Consider the following 18,701-nt stretch of genomic DNA (forward strand, 5'->3'; position numbering starts at 1 on the left):
GGTACCACTTTAGCTAATGGGGCCTCCTGCTGCCACCATGCGATTTCCGTTCTCATCCTGAAGCAAAGTTCTTAACCCGAGGTACTAATTCTGGGTTAGCAGAGTCTGTAACCTGAAGCGTCTGTAACCCGAGGTAATAATAATAATAATAAATTTTATTTATACCCCGGCCTCCCCAGCTAAGGGCGGCTATCAAGCAATAATAAAAACAAGTCGAATGAATACAATTTAAAAATAAGATTAATGGTTTTTAATGGTAGGTGATGTTGCTATGCTGTATTATATTATCTATGTTCATCGATTTATTTCTTGGAGTTAAGAATAAGACTGGGATAAACTGTGTTCGCTGAGCCCTTATTTTATACAGTCTGTATATGATGCTTGTTAGTTAATGTGTGGTGTATTATGCCTAATAAAGGATTATGAATGAATGATTAAAATACAACATTAAAACACTGTAAGATAACACTGTAATAACTTATTATTATTATTATTATTATTATTATTAGTAGTAGTAGTAGTAGTATCATCATCATTTCTAACGCTCCCCACCCACTACTTCCAGCCCGTCAAGTTAAGGGCTCCAGCGACCAAAGGGAACCGTCCCCCGTGGGCGCCTCATGCCAGATCTCGCCGCAAGAAGCGGATTGACTTCGACTCCATACCTGAGCTTCTAACCCTGCTCCTTCTCCTCCTCCTCCTCGTGCTGCTGCTCTCAGCGCTAACGGCAGCCTCCTGCGTCCGCGAGAGGGTCTTGCGAAGCCGGGGAAGAGCAACTGTCAATCTCCTCTTCCCTCCTCGCGTCTCCTCCGCTGCGCGGCAGTTACGCTCCTCGGCCGCGCGCCCTTATGACGGCACGGATGTCAGCGCCCGTCCGCGCGGAGGTTCCGGCGCCTCCCGATGTCGTCTTGGCGCTCCTCCGCCAATGGGCGCGCGGCAACCGCCTTGCACCCGCGCAGGCGCCGTGGGGCCGTTGCCGTGGCGACGCGGGAGACGCTGGCGGTGGCTGGCTTTCTGGGCGCTGCTGCGAGTTTCCTTGCAGCCGCCCCGGCGATGGAGCCCCCGGAGCTGGGTCTCTGCTCGGCCTCCTCCTTGCTGGCTCTCTCCCAGTTGCTCTCGCCGCCGGAGGAGGAGGACGACGAGGACGGAGGAAGAGCGATAGGGGTGAGAGCAGTGCTGGATTTATGTATATAATAATAATAATTTTTTATTTATACCCCGCCCTCCCCAGCCAAGGCCGGGCTCAGAGCGGCTTACAAGCAATAATAAAAACAAGATGAATGATTACAACTTAAAAACAAAAATAAAATACAACATTAAAATAATGGAACATTAAAATATTAAAATGTAGCCTCATCGCAGGAGGAGAAGGAAAAGAAGGGGAAAAAAAGAGAGAGAGAGAGAGAGAGAGGGAGGGAATCAGATGGGCTCCAAGCCAAAGTCCAGGCGGAACAACTCTGTCTTACAGGCCCTGTGGAAAGAAATCAGATCCTGCAGGGCCCTGGTCTCATGAGGCAGAGCGTTCCACCAGACCGAAGCCAGAGTTGAAATATGCTAAACAAGCTTAGGGCTCCACTTTCTCTCTCCCCCCAATATAATTATATTTCACTATTAATATACTTCTTCTTAATTGTATTTCAGTTCAACAATTACTTTGAAAAAATACATATTTTGTTCTGTGCAAATGGCTTTAGATACCTATTAGGTCCATAAATTATAGTCATACCTTGGGTTACATACGCTTCAGTTTGCGTTTTTCAGGTTACGGACGTGTCGAAACCCGGAAGTACTGGAATGGGTTACTTCCGGGTTTCGGTGGTCGCACATGCACAGAAGCGCTAAATTGAGCTTTGTGCATGCACAGAAGCGCTGAATCGCAACCCGCGGATGTGCAGACGTGCCGCTGCGGGTTGCGAACGCTGCAGGTTGCGAACGTGCATCCCACACGGATCACGTTTGCAACCCGAGTGTCCACTGTACCATCTAGCATATATTCAACACAAAAAACAGCAACAATTAGTTTTTGACGAAGGACAGCTGGACATATAAAGGGCCCCATGACCTTCAGTAGCTTAGGGCCTCATCAAACCTAAATCTGGTCCTGGGTGAGACCCCTCCCCCCTCCAGGGGTTTATTTCTCTCTTTAAACATGACCTTTTAAAATTAAATTTTCAGATTTTGCCATTTGTTTTAGGATCCTAGAATTGTAGAGTTGGAAGGGACCCCTGAGGGTCATCTATTCCAACCTCCTGCAATGCAGGGATCTTTCGTAAAAGGTGGAAGATTTATACGATCTGAAGAGAAAGCAGCTGAAAACATTAGCAGGACTGCAGTAACACTTGTAACGTAACGAGAAATATGGACATAATGGAGTGATAAAAAATTTGGATTGTTGAAAAAAGATGCAGTAGAAAAGGTTTAACAACAGAACCCATGGAGGGGAAGGTCCAGAGACTTGGAGGAATCTTTAAACTGTGGATATGATGTGGTGTGATTATAATTTTAAATATGTAAAACCAATTTATTTATTTTTTAAAAAAGAGCAATGCAGGAATCTCAGCTGAAGCCTCCTTGACAGATGGCCTTCCAACCTCTGTTTAAAAAGCCTCCAAGGAAGGAGAGTCCACAGCTTCCCAGTAGAGACTGTTCTATAGTCAAACAGCTCTCACTGTCAGAATGTTCTTCCTGATGTAAACATTAGGAATCTCCTTTCTTGTAACTTGAAGCCATTGGTTCGAGTCCCACCCCGTCCCGGAGCAGGAGAAAACAAGCTTGCTCCCTCTTCCATGTGACAGCTCTTGAGATATTGGGAAATGGCTCTTATATCTTTAGACAACATTCAGAACAAATATTTCCTATCGATTGAACTCCCATCCAGCCTTCCATAGTGTTCTTTTCTAACCAAATCAAGCTGCTTTATTACTTACCGGTATATTTTACCCATTATATACATTAATTCTAACTTGCTAAACTATCCTTTCTCATCTGTTGCTATAATTCAAACGCTGCATATGTTTTCACATAGCCATGCTATTAAAAGACAAATTCCGCAAAATATTTCCATTCCTCAAGAATTTTTTCCTCATCTTTAATTCTAACAGTTAGTCATCTCAGCATATTCCATCATCTTCATAAGCCTCTGTGCTTCCAATGTGCTTTAGACCTGCCTTCTTCAGGGCAGCTAACGGACAAGGGCTGAATGCAATCTTTTTGCAGGTGAGCAGCGCAGGCCCAGGGAACATTGGCCCCCCAAAGGCAGCAGCGCCCACAGGTAAGCCGGGTGTTACAATGATTTATTACATTTATTACATTTATTACAGGTGGCGCTGTTGGGACGCAGGTGGCGCTGTGGGTTAAAGCCTCAGCGCCTAGGATTTGCCGATCGAAAGGTTGGCGGTTCGAATCCCTGCGGCGGGGTGCGCTCCCGCTGCTCGGTCCCAGCGCCTGCCAACCTAGCAGTTCGAAAGCACCTCCGGGTGCAAGTAGATAAATAGGGACCGCTTACCAGCGGGAAGGTAAACGGCGTTTCCGTGTGCGGCTCTGGCTCGCCAGATGCAGCTTTGTCATGCTGGCCACGTGACCCGGAAGTGTCTCCGGACAGCGCTGGCCCCTGGCCTCTTGAGTGAGATGGGCGCACAACCCCAGAGTCTGTCAAGACTGGCCCGTACGGGCAGGGGTACCTTTACCTTTACCTTTTACCACCTTTATCTTCCAAGGAGCTCAAGGTGGTGTACATGGTTCACCTCCTCCTCATTTCATCCTCTCAGGAACCCTGTGAGGTAGGTTAGGCCTGTGAGGTAGGTTAGATGGTGACTGGCTCTAGGACACCCAATGAGCTTTATGGCTGAGTGGGGTTTCAAACCCAGCTCTCCCATGTCCAACACTCTGATCATTATGCCACAAAGCAAGGAGTGAGGAGATTTTTTTGGGGGGAAGCAGGGTGCACAGGGACATCACTGATATGCCATCAAAAGGTTGCCTGCAGCGTCATGTCCATGCATCACTCAGGAAATCTGAAAACAGCAGGATACCCTCAGCATCCATTGAAACAACAAACCCAAGTGATGCCACTCACACATGGAAGGAATCAGTGAACTCGATAACAAGGACAGAGCTGCAAGGCACCTCCATGCATCACACAGAACACACAACAGTGTTCCTGCCCTGTGAGCCCTGGTGGCATAGGCAGCTGCAGCCTTCAGATCCCATTATGCTCCCTGTAATCACTGTCATAGGGCAAGAAGACACAGAAAGAGGAGTGAGGTGAACTCAGTGGCCAGCACTGTTGTAGCTCCCTTAACAGGAGGCCTGCAAGGAGCACATACAGCCAGGTTGAAGGTTTTGTGAGCCTTTGGGCAACAGAATGTCCATGGATCCTCTTTGAGCTCCCTCTATTTAAAGTGAGGCTGGCCTTATAATAATAAAACTTGGAATTGCAGCAATGCACAAGACTCTTACTAACGTATGAGTAAAGGTAAAGGGACCCCTAACCATTAGGTCCAGTCGTGGCCGACTCTGGGGTTGTGGCGCTCATCTCGCTTTATTGGCCAAGGGAGCCGGCGTACAGCTTCCAGGTCATGTGGCCAGCATGACTAAGCCGCTTCTGGCGAACCAGAGCAGCGCACAGAAATGCCGTTTACCTTCCTGCCTATTTATCTACTTGCACTGTGACGTGCTTTCGAACTGCTAGGTTGGCAGGAGCAGGGACCGAGCAATGGGAGCTCACCCTGTCACAGGGATTCGAACCGCCGACCATCTGATCGGCAAGTCCTAGGCCCTATGGTTTAACCCACAGCACCACCCGCGTCCCTTAATGTATGAATACCGGCACCTAATTTTTTTACCAATAATGTTGTTAACCATCGTGAGATCTATGAGTATAGGGCAGTATACAAATTTAATTAACAACACCATGATCATCATCAACAACAAAAAGCACTGGCCTATATATAAGCCCATCCTTTCTAACACCAGTAGCAATTTCCCCAATGGCATTGTAACAGGTACTAAATCATTATTTGTAGTGATGTATGAACATCTCTGATTAATGGGATTTCAGCCAGTGATTAATGGGATTTACAACTTGAAAACCAAGGTGCTTGCTGATTTACTGACACTGTCTTTTAGATGCTCCCTTGTGCCATGAGTGTGTTATGAGCCAGACGTGGCCTGTTGCCCTGCTAGTATCAAAAGGCCAGGGAGCTGTGTGTGCTCTGCAAGGACAGGTAAACCAGGTGATTCTGTCTTCCTGCTTGCAGCCGCCACTCAAGTGAAATATGGGAACAGCAAAGAGATCTGGAGTGCAGAGGACGTGCCAGAGGATTCCGAGTACAGTGACGATGCCTTGGACTCCAGGGAACAGCCTGAGTAAGCCCACATGCCCTGCCAGGAGTGCTTGCCAGCACATGCCTCTCTCTTCCAAATCTGTGCTCTGATTTGCCTTTGGATGAGGGAGTTCTCTTAAATAGTCTTGCAAGGGTTGGTTCAGTGTTTGAAATTAACCGGGCACCAGTTGCCTATCACCACAGGCAACAGGCCTTTTGCGAGTAAGTGGAGATGTCTGGTCGCAAGATTTGATGACTAACATCTGGCTGGCTGCTGCTGCCATACCGTGCCAGTCAGGAAGTGGGGTTAGGAGTGCAGCTTTATAAATTGCATTGAAATTGCTGCAACACATGAGTAGCTATGGAGCAGCTGACAGGCAGGGCAGGCACCGTCCTGGTAGAGAGAAGGAGGCAATTAAATCTTCTGCTGTTTCAAACAGCTGTTGCTACCAAATCTATAGACAAAGTTCTCTTAATTTTTCAAAAAATACATTTTACATATCTTAGTACATCAATTATACAGTTGTCGTCATTTATATTACACTCTTTGGTTACCACACACATCCCTCTTATTTAGTCCTTGTTAAGTTGCATCTCCTTAACTGCAAATCTTAACTGCTAGCTCCGTGTATTCTATTAGCTTATTCTGCCAGTCTGCTTTTGCGAGACTATTTTTGTCCTTCCATCCTCGGGCACAGATTATTCTGGCTGCTGTTATTGCATAGAGGAAAAGACTAAGTACTTTACAGTGGTACCTCGGGTTACATACGCTTCAGGTTACATACGCTTCAGGTTACAGACTCCGCTAACCCAGAAATAGTACTTCAGGTTAAGAACTTTGCTTCAGGATGTGAACAGAAATTGTGCTCCAGCGGTGCAGCGGCAGCGGGAGGCCCCATTAGCTAAAGTGGTGCTTCAGGTTAAGAACAGTTTCAGGTTAAGAACGGACCTCCGGAACGAATTAAGTACTTAACCAGAGGTACTACTGTATTGGGTATTTCTCCCTCTGCTATACTCAATAAGAACATCTCTGGTTTCTTGGGAAATAAGACTCTTAACATCTTTTTTAGTTCTGAGCATATCATCTCCCAATACACACTGGCTTTCTTACACCCCCACCACATATGTATAAATGTCCCTTCAATCACTTCACATTTCCAACATGGTTCCCTTTTTATACATTTTTACAAGTTTACTAGGGGTGAGGTACCATCTATATAACATCTTACGTAGGTTCTCTTCTAGAGTATAGCATGCCGAGAAGTTTATTGTTGTTTTCCAGTTTTTCCCAAGAGGCCAAGTTCTTTCTTGTAGAGAAATAACTCAGTTTACTTTGCTTAATTATATTAGGGGCATTCCATGCTTGAAATGCAATACTCAGCTATGTTCTTGCATTTCTTAAAATCCGTAGGAAGGGAACGTGCTGTTCCCAAATTTGCTTCATTCCAAAGTAAATAAATTGGCATGGGGGGGGGGGGAGAGAGAGAGAGAGAGAGAGAGAGAGAGAGAGAGAGAGAGAGAATGGTTGCCCAATGGAAAATTAATTGAAATTTGTTAGAAAAGCTCTGTGAGATTCAGGCTCCAAGAAGGAATTGTGGATAGGAGAAGGACACAGCCAGAAGCAGCTCTCTACATAATTGCTTGGCAGCTGGAGGCCAATGCTTGTCCACCTCCCTCCAGTTGCTTTTTGGGGTTGCAGTGGCTGAGCAGGAACTGAAAGCATCGGGCTCCGCCCCATTGGGAGTGTAGGGGCTGCCAGGCAGCAGCTGATGAAAAGAGGTGCCCCACCCCCACCCCAGTGGCTTTCAGCCTTGCTGCTGAACATTGTCGTCTTTCACAGATATGAAATATTATTCAAGCAGCATGTGAGTGCAGAGGACATGTTCCTGGGAATGAGCAGGAAGGATGCGTCTACGGCTTGCTGTGAGGACATGCTGGTAAGAAGCAGGCTCTCCAGGCTCTTCCTCTTAATGTACAGTGGTACCTCGGGTTACATACGCTTCAGGTTACATACACTTCAGGTTAGAGACTCCGCTTACCCAGAAATAGTACCTCGGGTTAAGAACTTTGCTTCAGGATGAGAACAGAAATCGTGCTCCAGCGGCGCAGTGGCAGCAGGAGGCCCCATTAGCTAAAGTGGTGCTTCAGGTTAAGAACAGTTTCAGGTCAAGAACAGACCTCCGGAACGATTTAAATACTTAACCCTTATACTTAACCCTAATACTTAAATAACTTACCACTGTATTTGGCTCATTGTTCTAACAGGGATGGGGTTTTAACGAGAATGTGGGTGGTGCTGTGGACTAAACCGTGGAGCCTCTTAGGCTTGCTGATCGCAAGGTCTGCACTTTGAATCTGCTTGACGGGGTGAGCTCCTATTGCTTTGTCTCAGCTCCAGCCAACCTAGCCATTCGATAGCATACCAGCACAAGTAAACGGCAAGGTAAATGGCATTTCCGTGAGCTAGAAGTTTAGTCGTGCTGGCCACATGTCCCAGAAAAGCTGTCTGCCAACTAGCAACAATCCCCTCGTCCGCACCCCATGAATTGAATTCAATTGGACAACTGTCCAGGGGTCCTTTGACTTGGCTGGGTGCCATTTTATTTGGGGGTGGGGTTCTTCAAAATTGTTTTTAAGTGTTATATATTCATTTGGATTTTGTTTTTGCAGGCTGGGCTATTTGTTTTGGGCTTTTGTTGCGGAGTGTATTCGTGAATAGTTTGTATACATTAGTATTGCTAATTGTTTTAAATTGTAACTATGTTGTGAACCACACTGAGACCAACAGGTATAGGGTGGTATACAAATTATTGTTATTAATAATAAATTAATAATAAATAATAATATTAATAATACTTATTTTAATAATACTTATTTATCATTAAAATTAATAATAAATAATAATATTAATAATACTTTCACCTAGAGTCCCTTGTATCCCCAGCAAGGAGCTGTATTGGTGCTCCCTGGTAACTACCTCTGTTTTTCATTTCAGATTAAAATCAAACTTCCAGATACGAAGGCTTCAGACATTACCCTTGATATCCAGGAAAAGGTTCTTGATCTCCGGAGCCCAGAGAAGTAAGCTGGGAGGAGGGGGTGTGGAAGTTCCTCTCAATTATTTTGGCCCAATTTGGCAGCAGCCGCTTGCTCATAAAGGAACTCCTGAACACACAAGGAATGAACCTTGCACAGGTCGCTGGTTGGTCGGCTGACTGGCAGTGTGAAGATTCTTGGGTAGAAAGGCAGACTTTGCGCCGGCCTGTGACCTCCAGTGTGACACTTCAGGGTTGGTGACAGGGGCTGGCTGTTTTTGGTGTCTGGTAAGGCTCTCTATAGGGACGCGGGTGGCGCTGTGGGTAAAACCTCAGCGCCTAGGACTTGCCGATCGTCAGGTTGGCGGTTCGAATCCCCGCGGCGGGGTGCGCTCCCGTTGCTCGGTCCCAGCGCCTGCCAACCTAGCAGGGTGCAAGTAGATAAATAGGGGCCGCTTACTAGCGGGAAGGTAAACGGTGTTTCTGTGTGCTGCGCTGGCTCGCCAGATGCAGCTTGTCACGCTGGCCACGTGACCCGGAAGTGTCTGCGGACAGCGCTGGCTCCCAGCCTATAGAGTGAGATGAGCGCACAACCCTAGAGTCTGGCAAGACTGGCCCGTATGGGCAGGGGTACCTTTACCTTTAATGCTCTCTATTCTCTGCCTTATTCTTAGTACACCCTTGAGTCTTGGCTAGCACTTTCAGAAAGATGCACGCAAGCTTTGTGTGCAGGAAGAAGCTTTGAAAGTGGGTATCAGTGGCTGCCAAAGATCTGGAAGGAAGGAAATTATTGTTTTTGGTGGGGAGAGTTTCTGAACTCTTTGTGTGCCCCCCTAACATCAATTTTATTATTTATATGCCGCCCATCTGACTGGGTTGCCCCAGCCATTCTGAGCAGCTTCTGACAAAATATTGAAAACACAAAAAACCTCCAACTTCCCTTTGGATGTCTTCTAAAAGTCAGATAGATGTTTATTTCCTTAGCATCTGATGGGAAGTTTTTAATGTTTGAGGCAGAGGCCCCCCTCAGCCTTGGCCACAAAGATTCCCTTCTTTCTTTTCTTTCTTTCTTTCTTTCTTTCTTTCTTTCTTTCTTTCTTTCTTTCTTTCTTTCTTTCTTTCTTCCTTCCTTCCTTCCTTCCTTCCTTCCTTCCTTCCTTCCTTCCTTCCGCCAGTGCGGTGTAGTGGTTAAGAGCGGTAGACTCATAATCTGGGGAACCGGGTTCGCGTCTCCGCTCCTCCACATGCAGCTGCTGGGTGACCTTGGGCCAGTCACACTTCTCTGAAGTCTCTCAGCCCCACTCACCTCACAGAGTGTTTGTTGTGGGGGAGGAAGGGAAAGGAGAATGCTAGCCGCTTTGAGACTCCTGAAGGGGAGTGATAAAGTGGGATATCAAATCCAAACTCTTCTTCTCATCTTCTTCTTCTTCATGAACCAGTTGGGTGGGGATCAATTTTGTTATTGTTGTTGTTGTTGCATCATGTTGCAACCACATCAAAGTTTGTTTGTTTTTTAAATCAAGCAGTGTATAAATAAATACATAAATTTAAAAAAGGTTCGCCGCAGCAGGCCAATGCAGCTTCATGTGTTAATGTTGCACCAGGCCCCCTCAATATGGGGGGTGGGGCGGCCTGGGCCCCTAAAGTTGGAGGTGCCTGGTAACTTCGTTAGCCAGTGTGGTGTAGTGGTTATGAGCAGTAGTCTTGTAATCTGGGAAACCGGGTTCGATTCCCCGCTCCTCCACATGCAGCTGCTGGGTGACCTTGGGCCAGTCACACTTCTCTGAAGTCTCAGCCCCACTCACCTCACAGAGTGTTTGTTGTGGGGGAGGAAGGGAAATGAGAATGTTAGCAGCTTTGAGACTCCTTCGGGTAGTGATAAGGTGGGATATCAAGTCCAAACTCCTTCCTTCCTTCCTTCCTTCCTTCCTTCCTTCCTTCCTTCCTTCCTTCCTTCCTTCCTCATATGGCAGCTTCTACTTTTCTTTCTTCCCAGGAAGCTTCTCTTGCACCTGCCTCACCCTGTGGATACCAAGAGCGGGAAGGCCTCTTTCCTCTCCGAAAAGGGCACTCTGGAAGTCACCCTGAGGATGAAACGAGAGCTGGATTTCATCAATTTTGCCTGAAGAGGAAAGGAAGCAGCTCCATAGAAATGGTCGTTGAGTGAGCAACCACAAAAGCTGGACTGAGCAGGAAGGGTGGGATCTTTCCTGTTGCAGCTCCCATTCCTTAGTGCTCTCACCAGGACTCTGAGATGGAAATCTAGCTGGGGAGGTGTCCCAGTAGAAGATGAGGCTTGTGCCTTTGGACAGAGTGGTGATTGAGGTACATTATAGTCCAACCTTGAACTTTCAGATTCACAACCAGGACCATTGTCTGCTCTTCTTTCTGACAATTGCACACCCATTTTGTGGATAATTAAACTATATTTTCCATTCCTTAATGCATGTGTACATCAATATTATTTTGGGAAGATCTGCACGTATAAGCAGAAAAAGAGGTTTCCTTGCATTTGATAAAGGTTTGTTTTCAAGGCTGCCTTCTGCTGCGTGTGGGGGGAGCACCCTGTTGCAACAGATCAATAAAGATCAGGCTTACTAGCTGCCTTGCTTCTCAATATTCTCTGGTTGGCCTCTGTTAGTCTCTCCTACCGATAGAGAACCTACAAAAGGACTCTATATGGGCTCTTGGGTGCCCCATAAGGGGAAAGGAGCAGTCTTATCACTTATAATAGTGGCCATCCCTGTCTCCTCGGGGAGTGAGTCCCAGAGTTGGACTCTGTCTTTTGAAGAAGAGCTGGATCTCCCCGCATCCAGCTTCCCAGTTCAAGTGTTAGGAGAGTGGGACCAAAACTTTCCTCTGCCCACTTTCTCTATGCTGTGAATAATTGTACAAATTCCTATTGCGTTGCTTCTTAATTGCCTTTCCCCCGCTAAACTTAAAAACCCCCAAACGTTTTCTAAACTCCCTGGAAGGTAGGACTCGATGTAAAGGTGGTATATAACACCAGTGAAATTTATAAAACAGACAATAAATGCTGGAAATGTAAAGAGAAAGAGGCTACTTTTTACCATATGTGGTGTTAATGTAAGAAAGTGAAGGACTTCTGGGAAATGATTTATAATGAAATGAAAAAAATCCAGAAGCCCTTCTACTGAATATCATAGGTACAGAAATTCATAAGAAGGCCAATCAGGTTGCAGATTCACCTCCTCCAGGAGCCTGATTGGCGGCTCCTGCAGGCCAATCAGGTTGCTGATTCACTTCCACCTTGAGCTGGATTGGGTGGCTCCTGCAGACGAATCAGACTGTTGCATTCTGGATCCTATTCTAGGATTTAGCTCAGTACATAACAAAGCAATTGGAAGACTCTCTCTCTCCCCCCACCCCACATTGCTTTTTTACATTTGCTTTAAGTCACTTGCAGACCTTCGGGTGACAGGCGACGAATAAGTCCAATAAATGAAATGATTCAGCTTCCATCTACCATGATGCCTGTCACTTCTAAGCTGTCTGATGCTCCATGTCACAAAAGCCATTACTGGAATCTCTACCTTTTGGCAGCTTTTCTGCAATAGGAATATCCTGACATCTAAACAAAGAATGCTTGTTCTGTGGTGAGTGAGAACAGTGTCATTTATCGGACATTTAAATGAAAAACTCTACTATGTTACAATTGTTCAACGAGGCCATGTACACACTGCAACTGCAAAGCTCATTCAAAGCACATTCCTCGACCCTCGAGAATTCTCTGGATTGTAGTTCACTAGGATTCCCAGCAGCCCTTAACAAACCACAGTGCCCAGAACTTGAGGGGTAGGGAGAACATGTACTTCGCAAGTATAGTTTTTATGTAGTTTTAAATAATCAAAATATCCCATATGCCCACGAAAGGCAGGCACTTACACATAAGATAACTAGATAAATGTAGCAGTGCATTGTGACTGTCTTCAAAGACTCAGAAACCTTAAGGCAGAACCCCATCGCACGAGTTACAGGCATTGGGATATTCTCTCATGATAATTTCTCCCCTCTGTGGGTTCTTTGGTGTGAAAGAAGGTGTACACTTTTCTCCACACTCCAAGCATTTCCTGTGTGAATTCCTTTATTTCCTTTCATTTAGCAAACAAGTTCTGAAAATTTCTACAGTACCTGCTCTTTGTGACCCAGCTGATGTATTCCAAGGCTTAAGGGAGACATAAAACACGTTTGACATTTGGAGCATATAAAATGTTTCTTTACAGAGCGGGTTGTGTCATAATCAAGAAAGTCTGATGGAGGAACAGAGCTTATGCCACAATCTGGCTTCTCTATGTGGACTCTCCAATGGGCAATAAGGTTTGTGCTGCTACTGCAGCTATGTTCACATGCTGAGCATTTATAAGGTCTCTCTTCAGTGCGGATTGTTTTATGTTCAATAGAGTTTGCTTGAGAAGCATAACTGGTGCCACTCTCTAGCTTTTTCTCTGTATGGGTTCTATGATGTGCAGTAAGGTTTGTGCTGTTACTGAAGCTGTGGTCACAGTCTGAGCATTTATGAAATGTCTCTCTAGTGTGGATTCTTCGATGTGCAGTCAAGTTCGACTTCCTCTTGAAGCTCTTTTCACACACGTCACATTTATAGAGCATCTCTCCTGTGCAAATTCCTTGACTTCTGGCAACTTTTGATGTATGGCAGAAGCTCTTTACACTCCTGGAGTGTTTATATGGCTTCACCCCTGCATGGAGTCTTCGATGTGCAATAAGGTTTGACTTCCAATTGAAGCTTGTCCCACATTGTTCACATTTATGGGGTCTCTCTCTTGTAGGAACTCTCTTGTGTTTCAAGTTCTCTTTTACATCCTCATGCTTAAGTCCTGGCAGAATTGCACATGGTTCTACTTCATTTTCAACTACCTGCACATTACCTGTCGGAATAAAGAGAAAGACCCAAAATGACAAGCAAGACCTCAGTTTACTCTCTCTTCCCCCATTGTGAGTCACGTTCTCCCCTCTGGAAAGGCTGGTGGGAAAACTTAGCTGTCCACTTCACCCACCCGCCCCAGTATTCCAAATTTGCAATGTTTCCTGTCCCCAAACTCCAGGGGTTGAGCTCACCAAAGATTCAGTGAAACCCATTGTCATAAGGTTTGGGAACCTTTCCTACAAGGAAACATCCCCTCTGGAGGGCCCAGCTGCTGGAGATTTTTGTTTGATTTTCCTGGACTGTAATGCTTTAAGGTGAGCTCTGCTGGGTGAGACTAAAAGCCCATCTGGCCCAGAATCTTGTACCAACAGTGATCAACCAGATGTTTATGGGAGCCTGCAAAGTACCGCATTTTTCGCTCTATAGGACGCACGTTTTCCTTTCTGAAAAGTAAGGGAAAATGTGTGTGCGTCTTATGGAGCGAATGCAGGCTGTGCAGCTAAGCCCAAAGCCAGCTCAGGGAGACGGAGCACTGCACAGCGCTCCGTCTCCCTGTTCTAGCTTGGGGTTAGGTGCGCAAAGCCTCCGTGGGGCAGCAGGGCCTTCACCCCACTTGCTGTTCTGGTTTCTGGGGTTCAGAATTTTTTTCTTCTTGTTTCCTCGCCCCCAAAACGTCCGGTGCGTCCTATAGAGCTGAAAATACGGTAAATTTGTCAACAAAACTACCCCATTACACAAGCACCAACAGCAATAGATGTGAAACTAAAAAGCAAGGCTAGGAACTGTGGGGCTCCCTCTTTTACCCTTTTGATGACGTAAAAGGGTCAAAGAATATTGGGAAATAATTTATAATGAATTGAAAAAAATGTTTAAAAGCACCTTTCCAAAAAAGCCAAGAGTCCTTTTTGGGGGGGATAATTCAGATGGGAATTCCCAGGTGTCAAAAAAGGTTATTTATGTATGCCACCACGGTGGCTTGTGTTCCGTTAGCCCCAAAATGGAAAACGAGTGAGGTCCCAACTAAAGAAGAAGGGCAACTTAAGCTGATGGAATATGTGCAGCTTGCAGATCTAACTTATAGAATAAGAGAACAAGAAGAATATTTGTTTAAAGAAGATTGGAAAATATTTATTGAATACATGGGGGGGGGGATTCTGTACACTTGAAAACGTGGGCAGCATTAAGATAAATTCAACAGTATAAATAAGTTTTGATGGATGTAATAATGGAATGCTGAATGGTTTAGTTTATATAAAACATGCAGGCATTTATGCTATGCAAAATGAACTATGGAAAGAGAAGAGAAGTCACTGATATTTTAAGGTTGTTTAAATGAGTACTCTAAATCGTAAAACAGAAAATTTCATTAAAAATATATATATTAAAGAAGAAGAAACAAACGGGGTGGGGGGGTGGGCATAAAAAAATGCTCAGAAAGCACAGTTTCTCCTTACTCAGACATCTGGCCTCCTCATTGTCAACCTCTTGTTCCATTTTATGCCATGGCTGCCTCTGTTTCATAGCTCCCTGAGCCTGGCCTGCCTCAGAGGTATTTGCAGCCACCTCCTCCTCCTCCATAGATGCCTGAAACATCAGAAAGGCATCCATTAAAAACAGCTCTACTGGACTAAGCCAATGGCCCACCTAGTCTGGCATCCTGTTCTCACAGTGGCCAACCAGATCAGTGTTATATACCAGAATTCAGTTCTTGATATGAAGAAGATCGGCAGAAGGGACGTGAAGAAGAGTTAGGAGCCTCGGATATAAGATCTCCAGGTTGATGGACTGTCTGGAGTTGACAGAAGGGACGGCAGAGGCCGAGACCAGGGAGAGGAGACGGTGGAAGAAGATTGGGAATTTAAAGTTTATATTTGGAAATTTTGTAAAAATTTAATGAGGGAGAGAAAAATCGTGGAATGAAATTTTTATGACCTTAGTGGAAATGTTTTAAGAGATTAAGTTCAAATAGATATATTAGTTTTAATGAGAAATAAGATTAAAAAAGTAAAAACGGATTGTTAATTGGTGAAAGAAGAGAATGTAAAATTACAGTACATTAAGATAGATTATAAGGACAAAAAAAGAGGGAAAGGATTTGCTGAAATATCTAACTGAATTAGAATACAAAAAAGGGAGGTGGGAGGAGGTCAAGGAAAGAAGCAAATGAAAGATAAATTATGTGAAGGTTTGATGTGTTTTTTGCTTTTGTTTTTTCTCTTTTCTTGTTTTTTCTTATTTTTATTGTATTCTTTTTTATTGTGATACATTGTTTTGTTTTTTGTTTAATTTGGTGTTTTTCTGTTTCATGTGTAACCTTTAAAACCTCAATAAATATTATTTTTTTTTAAAAAAAAATCAGAATTCAGTTCTTGAAAAAGAACTTTTACAAAATAAGGATAAGTCCTGTCTAAAATGTATTACCTTTTGTTAGAATGGGAAACAAAAGACGAACTAGTCAAAGCCTCAATGACACACTGGGCAATAGATATAGGACACAATATAGACTTAAACCACTGGGAGAAACTCTGGAAAAGTGATTTTAAATTTACTGCAAGAGAATTATCTGAAAATGATTCATGGATGGCATTTAACTCCAAGTAGGTTGGCTAAGATGTACAAAGTAGAATCAGATATGTGTTGGAAATGTAAAGAAACGGAGGGAACTTTTTTCATATGTGGTGGACGTGTAAAAAAGTAAGGGAATTTTGGCACAGTCGCTGCTTCTCAGCCTGATGTAGCTCACGGGGCTGTTTGGGGTGAGGGAATCTAACAAGGAGGGGAGAACCAAGTAGGCCACATTGAGTTCCTTGGAGGAAAAGATGGGATATAAACACTATATATAAATACGTAAGATGGAGAGAGAGCCCTTCCCGATCACCAGCCCTCCAGCAACACAGGTGTTACAAGAATGTTAAGGTCTCAAATATAGAATAGATATTCATAAATTCACACATATCTAAATATATGAACCATGTATCTGAAATAGGAGAGCAATCCTGAAGCCATTTTGACTCTCCCAATGACCTCAGATATTCCTCTGCAGTAATGGAGGCAAATGGGGAAAGCTTTCCCATTGTCTTTTTGCTTGCAAATCCTAACCTAAGGGTGTATTTGTGTATGAACAGGTTGAACCTGTGATCTGGATTCAGGAACTAAAGTATTAACCAGGGGTCAGCAACCTTTTTCAGCCATGGGCCGGTCCACCGTCCCTCAGACCACATGGTGGGCTGGACTATATTTTTTTGGGGGGGGAATGAACAAATTCCTATGCCCCACAAATAACCCAGAGATGCATTTTAAATAAAAGCACACATTCTACTCATGTAAAAACATGCTGATTCCTGGACCGTCTGCGGGCCGGATTAAGAAGGCAATTGGGCCGCATCCGGCCCACAGATCTTAGGTTGCCTACTCCTGGTATTAACCATCACAAAAGAATGGCCAGGGTGCCCAGGTGACCATTATCCGGTATCCTAGCAGACAGGATTTCTGTTGTAGACCGTCACCTTCAGTGATGTATACATGATGTTTTGGGGGGGTGGTCTTCGGCTACAGGGTGGGCAATTTCAAAAGTCTATATAAGGGCTTGCGCGCCATTGTTCAGGGTTCTCTTTCCTCCAGTGTGTGGTGAGTGGGGACCCTGTTGCAACAGTTCATTTCCTTTAATAAAGATCAGGCTTACTAGCCGCTTTGCTTCTCAGTATACTCTGGTTGGCCTCTTATTTTCGACTACCAATAGGGATTTAGGACTTAGGAATTAGGGACTATATACGGGCTCCATAATACCCCATAAGGAAAAAGGAGCAGGTTTTTCTTACAACACAGGAGTAAATGGTAATGGAGTTGCCCCCTACCTTCCAGCTCACCCCGTAAGACAGGATCCAGGAGCGTTCCATCTTCCGTGGATCTCCAGCACAGCTATTAGAAATTAGGAAGAGCACTGAGTTAATGGCACTTTCTCCAAATGCTACAATGTCACCTCACCTATTTTCTCCATTACAACCTTCTGTCTCCATTGCCCTGCCAACAGAGGCCGGCAGTTATTGCAGATGTTCAAGCAGTCTCTCCAGGCTATTTAAGCTCAAGCTGCAGAACCACACCATGCATCCAAGGTGAATTTTTTTAAAAAAATGATATTTATTAGAAGTTTCAAAAATTACAGAGAAAGAAAAAAGAAGAAAGCAACAACAACAAAAGAAAATTTTCAAAGCATATATAACAATACTTAAAAGAGGGGAAAAAGAGAAAAAACAACAACATAAAAATCAATACAACAATAACAATAAAAACACAATATTCCATATCTTTATCTTTCATTAACTTGTTTCATCTCACCTCCTCACACCTCCCTTTTTGTATTCTAGTTTAGTTATTTATTTCAGCAAATTCTTTCCATCCTTCTCAATTTTTTTTAAAAATAGTTTGTCTTAACAGTCTAACCTATTAATTAACTCAGCAAATCCTTTCCATCTTTCACTATATTCTGTCATTCAGTTTACCTTAGTTTATTTTAACTTTATCTTCCCAAAAATACCTTAAGACTTAAAACTTAATATTTATTTATACATAATTCCTTATAACATTTCTGCTAAAGCCAAATATTTTCATTCCAACATTTTTCCTAATACTCATTAATTTTACACTAATTCCCAAAATAAATTTTTAAAAGTTTTCTTCCAATCTTCCTCCAGCGTCTCTTCTTCCTGGTCTCGGGTTATGTCAGTCCTTACTGTCTATTCCATCTAGTCCATCAACCCGGTCAATGTGCATTTATTATTGTCATCATCATTATCCTGACTTTTTCTTCAAACGAGGAATCAAAGGCAGTTTACACAATTTTGTTTAAAAAAAGAATCTGCCTTAAAAAAAAGAATCACATTCCTGCAAAGGTAGTCTATAAAATACTGAATGCAGGAGGCAGCAAGCCAACTCCCTTTGCTTACCCAATCCTGGGAATAAATCTCTTGTCTCCCAAAGTTCTTCCTCTACAATCGAGAATCTCCTGATTTCAGCTTCTCTCTCTTTTCCCCTGAAGGAAGAAAAAAAGTTTCCTTTAATTCACCTAGATCTCTTTAGAATCAAGGAAGCACTAGAACTCAGCCCCTCAAACAGCAGCTACTACAGGGAAAGCCGGAGGATCAATTTCTAGGAAGGAAAATGGAGCAGAAACAGGAAAACCCCATTTAGAACCCACAGAGTTTCCCCCTCACCTCTAGGTAGCTTCAAACCCCACACATTGTAGGCAGGTGGTGGTGATGGTGAATTTATGACTGGCCTCCTGCGTCTTCCTCTCTCCCAGCTGTGCAACTGCTCAGATAAATGGTGCCAGCTGTTGGTGATTTCAGTGGGATTAGCAAAGGCTGCTGGGGATTGCAGTTCCCAGCAAGCAGCTTTGGCTGGTGCCCATTGGGGCAGAAGGGAGGGAGTCCAACAGCA

At 44.2% G+C, this 18,701-nt stretch overlaps 2 protein-coding genes across 2 annotated transcripts; one reads left to right on the top strand and one right to left on the bottom strand.

The window, feature by feature from the left end:
- The first annotated feature begins 971 nt into the window (after positions 1-971).
- Positions 972-10,802, top strand: DNAAF6 (dynein axonemal assembly factor 6). Its single transcript, XM_083725353.1, has 6 exons — positions 972-1,164; positions 3,217-3,271; positions 5,259-5,367; positions 7,165-7,261; positions 8,320-8,405; positions 10,356-10,802. The coding sequence occupies exons 1-6, from the start codon at positions 1,054-1,056 to the stop codon at positions 10,483-10,485; spliced, it is 588 nt and encodes a 195-aa protein (XP_083581479.1). The 5' UTR covers positions 972-1,053; the 3' UTR covers positions 10,486-10,802.
- A 1,175-nt stretch (positions 10,803-11,977) lies between these two features.
- Positions 11,978-14,922, bottom strand: LOC310837912 (uncharacterized protein). Its single transcript, XM_083725143.1, has 2 exons — positions 14,720-14,922; positions 11,978-13,266 (listed from the first exon to the last, which is right to left on the bottom strand). Exons 1-2 carry the CDS (start codon positions 14,871-14,873, stop codon positions 12,503-12,505), a joined length of 918 nt encoding a protein of 305 aa, XP_083581269.1. The 5' UTR covers positions 14,874-14,922; the 3' UTR covers positions 11,978-12,502.
- Between the last annotated feature and the right edge of the window lie 3,779 nt (positions 14,923-18,701).

This window comes from Podarcis gaigeae (assembly GCF_964106915.1).
Source record: "Podarcis gaigeae genome assembly, chromosome: 2".
Lineage (NCBI taxonomy): Eukaryota > Metazoa > Chordata > Lepidosauria > Squamata > Lacertidae > Podarcis > Podarcis gaigeae.

What these genes read in the sequence shown, in the direction of transcription:
- DNAAF6 (XM_083725353.1), top strand. Translation starts at nt 1,054, where the DNA reads ATGGAGCCCCCGGAGCTGGGTCTCTGCTCGGCCTCCTCCTTGCTGGCT. An exon ending in ACGGAGGAAGAGCGATAGGG is followed by an intron (nt 1,165 to 3,216) that starts GTGAGAGCAGTG and finishes ATCTTTTTGCAG; the next exon opens with GTGAGCAGCGCAGGCCCAGG. An exon ending in CTTGCTGTGAGGACATGCTG is followed by an intron (nt 7,262 to 8,319) that starts GTAAGAAGCAGG and finishes TTTTCATTTCAG; the next exon opens with ATTAAAATCAAACTTCCAGA.
- LOC310837912 (XM_083725143.1), bottom strand. Translation starts at nt 14,873, where the DNA reads ATGGATGCCTTTCTGATGTTTCAGGCATCTATGGAGGAGGAGGAGGTG. An exon ending in TGAGGAGGCCAGATGTCTGA is followed by an intron (nt 13,267 to 14,719) that starts GTAAGGAGAAAC and finishes TTATTCCGACAG; the next exon opens with GTAATGTGCAGGTAGTTGAA.